This window comes from Rhamphochromis sp. 'chilingali' (genome assembly GCF_963969265.1).
Source record: "Rhamphochromis sp. 'chilingali' genome assembly, chromosome: 1".
NCBI lineage: Eukaryota > Metazoa > Chordata > Actinopteri > Cichliformes > Cichlidae > Rhamphochromis > Rhamphochromis sp. 'chilingali'.
The window spans coordinates 24,445,470-24,450,833 of record NC_137929.1 but is presented as its reverse complement, the minus strand read 5'-3'; the positions used below and the strand labels follow the sequence as shown (position 1 = coordinate 24,450,833).

Here is a 5,364-nt window from a genome sequence, read left to right as displayed (position 1 = left end):
TTACAAAGTAAAGTATTACTGTAATTTTTACCTTCTTCAGTAACACAGTACAGTCACTAGTGATGTGTGATACCACTTATTTCCTTTCCGATCCGATACCAAGTAATATTCAGGGTGGTATCGACGATGCTGATCCGATACGATACTTTGTACCAAAACTTATTTTATTTATTGTATCTCAAATTACAGCGTCATAATGATTACAGGACATCAGATTACTTGTTCTTATCACTTAATAATGCAGAGTTCATCATATAGAAATAAAAAACCTGAAGTTGTGCGCTATCTGAACACTTTGCCTGCCTGCAGCCCTAAAGGACTCCGTGAGAGACGTCTGTCTCGCCTTAGCAGCACCTGTCCCTGTCCTTCTCTTCAGTTCGCCTCAACATACGCTCCTGTGATATGATTGATCCTGTTTCCGGGCCGGCCAATAATAACGGTGACATTTAACGTATTTTATCCGATAAATAAACACTGTAAAATGTGTTTATCACCCCCACCCCCCCAAAAGCCCTTTTGACTGTCTCCCTAATTCTGAGGTCTCAAGGTTGGCAAGTATGGCCACAACACCCAGTGTTGCCACAGTTACTTTGAAAAAGTAATATATTACGGACTACTGATTACTCCTTCCAAAAGTAACTTAGTTACTTTACTGATTACTTTATTTTTAAAGTAACTAAGTTAGATTACTAGTTACTTTATTAGTTACTTTCAGAAGCTGCCAATAACACTCCCCACTGCCTCAACATAAAAACATCAACCGATTTTGCCAATACTCACTTTATTGGAAGTGTATTTTAACAGTAATGTCAACAATATATCTCCTGACATTTGAAGTTGAACTTAAAACTTTTTTCCTGACAGAAATACTTGTTTGTATGAAAATAAAGACAGTCTTGTTACTTCACTTAACATAAATACTTTTTATAAAAAAACAAACAAACAAACAAAGAGTCTTTCTTGACTTCCCTTAAGATACTTTTTATACCATCCACATGTAAGCACTATTGTCCGCTTTTGTAACTTTGGACTAATCTTATGAAAAAAAAAAAAAAAAAAGAGACTGCAGGTCCAACTTAAATTGCCTTACTTCCTTGCAGGTAATTGTTTTAAGTTAATCAACTTGAAAACTTTAATAAGTTTATTAAGTGACTTTGATAAACTTAATTCAATTACTTGTAAATAGTTATTTAAATTGGATTCCCCATTCTCTGTTTTTTCAGTATATGTTGTCATCGCATGTTATGGGGGAAACAGTAGAGTGGAGCGAGTAAACCAGTAGTTGTACCTCATTAACAGAAGCTTCTCAAACCTTTTGTCAGAAAGTCGATTTCTTTTAGGCGTGAGCACCAAACCTCCCAGACTAAAAAGTCGCTCCACAGGAGCACTTGATGGGGTTGGAGTGTTATACTTTAAAAAAATTGTCTTTATGCTTGAAAATTTATGCAGAATCTGAAGGTCGTAGCCTGACATCAGGTAGTCCATGACTTCTTTTTCTGCAGAATAGGTCTCCTCCTCTGGCTCTGCCTCAAAAGTGAAAAAGTCCATCTCACCTTGGCTGCTAGATGTAGTAGCACTGGGCACACTGGCAGGGTTTTTTGCCAGAGGAGCAGTGGTGCAACACTCTGCTGTCAGAAGCTGTTTTACTCGCTCCCTCCTTCCTGCATCTCTCAGCCATCGGAGTTTGAATTTTGGACAACTGGCAGCTGCAAGAAGGGCATCTTTGTCATCCAGCACACCGGCGAAACGAGTCTGAATAGCCTAAAAAACATAATTGATATTTTTATGCCTACAATTTATTATGTTATTGAATTATTTGCAAACCATGCCTAATATGAGATCAGTATTATGGATTAATTTTGTTTTAGGTTACTTGTAAACATTTTAATTGTTTTAATCTTATTTTTCAATGATAATTAATATTCTGTTCCATGTTTGTGAATTGTATGAAGCAAAAAATCTGACTAATTTCAAGATAGAGCGTACCTGTACAATGGCATCTGGAAGGCCTGCAGTCATCCTGGAGAGGTCATCTTTCACAGCCTGGGTCTTCTGCATCAGAACTTCAAGTGTTGGTAGTAAAGTTCCATATGGACAGTCGCCTTGTAAAATGTCCAGTGCTGCAGTCAGAGGTTTCATGGCCATGCAGTACTCATGCAGGAACTGGTATTCTTGATCTTTGAAGCACTTCAGTCCTAGCTTTGTGCACAGAGTATTCAGCTCACCCATGGGGATTTCTGCAATTCTCTTTACAGCATCAAAAAAGGAATTCCACCTTGTGGATGTTGGTATTAGGAGCTTTCTTTTGCTGATTTCTTCCACTGTTTCTGATGCAAGTGTAGATCTACTCGATTTGGTCCAAAGAGCTGTGCATTTTGCTGTGCTGCTCCTATACACAGCCCTGCTCTCTGCATTGGTTGTTAAATGTTTCTCCACATCACGTGTGCAAATTATGTTGATGGTGTGCGAAGCACACCTGCGGTGCGGGGGAAGAGACAGCTGACCATCACTTTCATTCTCAGCCGAGAGGATTTCTGACAGATCAGAAAAAGTGACATCATCGTCTTTGGGGCTGGACTCTTCCTCCTCCGTCTCATCATCGGACTCCGTGACAGGATGATAAACTTGAAACGCCTTAACAAAGTTGGATCCATTATCAGTAACTGTTGCAACTACTTTGTTGAGTAATCCATAAGAGGAGTGGATGTTTTCGATTTCTGTACCAATGACATCATACGTGTGTCTACCACGAATTCGCCTACATGCTAATGCAACCTTGTGACGCTCTAATGTGGTTCTACTGATCCAGTGGAGCGTTACTCCCATATAGCTTCTGTTGTTAGCAGTCCAAATATCCGCGGTAGTTGAAACAAAGTCAATCTCATTCAGTGTGGCCTTCAAATTTCTCTCCATTTCTGTAAACTCCTTCTCCAAGTAAGAAGTAAAAGTCGTTCGGTGAGGCAGCTCGGCATTAACAGAAGTAGGGATCTTTTTTATTATGGCACGAAACGAGGGCGAGTCAACAGTGTTTATAGGTAGCATTTCTTCTACAATATACTGCGCGACCAACTTCTTCAATTCTTCATCACTTACTGGTTTTGCACCAAAGTCCAACTTTTGTTGTTTGGGGGGTGTAGGACCTTCTGCGGAAGTCACGGCTCTCTGCTTCGGACCACTTGGTGGGACTCTCTCTGTGAGTTTGACTGTGCTGTGCTGCGACTCCAAATGTTTCTTTAAGTTTGACGTAGTGTTTTTGAAGGTAGATAACACTTTTTCGCCAACACAGAGTGTACAACGAACCTTAATATTTAAATCTTTAGTTGACAGAAACTCAAAATAGTGACCATATTTCCAGCTAAAGAACGAACATCTCTCTCCCTCCATTGTTGTTTACACTTTTTTACGTCGCTGGCTGCTTGTGAGCGGGAAACGTGACCTGTCGCTTATGTGACGTTTCACGACACGTATGCGTTTGTCATCCGCTGAGACGAAAAGAAAAAACCAAATCTTTTTGCTTAAAAAAAAATAGTAACGCACAGTGGTTTGGACAAGTAACTTTAATCTGACTACTGTTATGGAAATAGTAACGCGTTAGATTAGTCGTTACTGAAAAAGGGGTCATATTCGGAGTAACGCGTTACTAAGCAACGCGTTACCGGCATCACTGACAACACCTCACTTTTTTGCCACATGTATCGCAAACCGCGTATCAGCTGTTTGTGGAGGTAAAATACTTCCGCACATGACGCCAATTACGCTCAGCCATTGTTGTGAGTGCGCGCTAGCGGCTGCGAGACATTTATACAGCCGTATTTCGCACATGACTATGAAATGCGGAAGAGGAAGTAGTTCCTTTGAATATAGACAATACGAATGTTATAGTTTCTTTCCACTGTGTTCCTGTTAATGATAAACTACAAATTTACTCTAAATTACTAAAATCAATATTTTAATGTGAGAATCGATTCTAGAACCTAAATGATTGGTATCGGAGGAATCGATATTTCAGGATTGATCTGCACTTCACTAACAGTCACTAAATTACTTTAATGTAGTTACTGTCCTAAATTCAGTAATAACGTCACAGTTAAAATTATTCTGTTTTTGCAAAGGTCGTTCACTTATCTGCACACCAGGGGGATAGAAAAGGGGTGGGGCATAAATCAAACATATTTTTTTCTATTTCTGTACATTTGTGCTAAAGTGAGCTGATTTCAGTTCAAATGAGTGTTCTACAGCTTTTCAGGAAAGCAGGTATGGATAAGACCTTTAATGTTATTGCACAAAAGGACAGATGCACAATGGTAATGTGGAAATTGCATCCACAGCTAGCTCTTTGCAACAATCTGCACAGACAGCATGCTAACGCAAAGCTAGCTGGGAACCCTGAGTGATGTTAATGATGAGTGTGTGCTGACTCCAGCCCAGCAGCCAAAGGCTGAACTTCAACGTTTTCAATTTTAGTTTATATTGTTAACTGGTAATTATGAGTAAATGAATTTCAGGTCATGTTCAGAGTAATAAGAAAGAAATGTAACAGGCAATGCAAGAAAAGTGAGTAATTACATAACATACCGCATTACTTTTCTTAAAAGTAATGAGTGATGTGTAATACAATACGTGTTTGGAGGAACAACCTCAACAGTGTTTCTGTAGCACTAGCACATCTCTCTTCTTCTTGTATTTTAAATGTACACATCTGCATCTCCTGAAGTCTCCTGGTCTTCTGCAGGTAAATCATGCTCTCTACACAACCGGTCATCACATGGACTTCCAAATTCCTACTGTCTGCTTTACTATATGGAAAGAGTAATTCCCACATTTGCACTGAAAGTCAGCACTGAGAATTTATTAGCGCATCAAACGGCACTGTTATACCAGGAGCAGTGTGTGCCTGATTTGCAGAAGAGGGAGAGTTATGACTCTGAAACATCTGAATGTTAAACTGATCAACTTCTGAATCATATGCAGCGTTAAAACCATGTAGCCCATGAAACATGGTGTGCAAAATGAAGTGGGCTACGCTTATTCATCCAATGAGTCAAAGTCATATTTAATTACCACGTTACATCTGTTGTTCGCGGTGGATGGATGAGAGGATCCAAACGCAGGACAGCACAGATGGGTAAAAAAATCACGAATTCTGTAGCTTTAATACAAGGCTACTTTCACACATGCAGCGACAGGTGAGCCAAACTGGTGAGGAGCAAGACTGAAGGCAACCGTCCAAATACAAGCAAAAGGTCAAACAGTATGTGCTAGCTAGGAAAACAAATAAAAATCCAAACTAGAAACAAACACAAGAGCAGCTACTCAGAATGTCACCAAAGCTCGAAATCAGATCGAATTTGATCGAAAATTGAA

The 5,364-nt window shown here is 39.6% G+C and overlaps 1 protein-coding gene across 1 annotated transcript; it reads right to left on the bottom strand.

The window, feature by feature from the left end:
- Window positions 1-706: 706 nt before the first annotated feature.
- On the bottom strand, window positions 707-3,757 carry LOC308403047 (uncharacterized protein). Its single transcript, XM_080892284.1, has 2 exons — window positions 1,987-3,757; window positions 707-1,761 (listed from the first exon to the last, which is right to left on the bottom strand). Exons 1-2 carry the CDS (start codon window positions 3,382-3,384, stop codon window positions 1,243-1,245), a joined length of 1,917 nt encoding a protein of 638 aa, XP_080748410.1. The 5' UTR covers window positions 3,385-3,757; the 3' UTR covers window positions 707-1,242.
- Window positions 3,758-5,364: the final 1,607 nt, after the last annotated feature.

Bases quoted from the DNA above. Each gene is read 5' to 3' on its own strand.
- LOC308403047 (XM_080892284.1), bottom strand. From the start codon at position 3,384: ATGGAGGGAGAGAGATGTTCGTTCTTTAGCTGGAAATATGGTCACTAT. The intron at 1,762-1,986 runs GTACGCTCTATC...TATGTTTTTTAG, and splicing joins TTCCAGATGCCATTGTACAG to GCTATTCAGACTCGTTTCGC.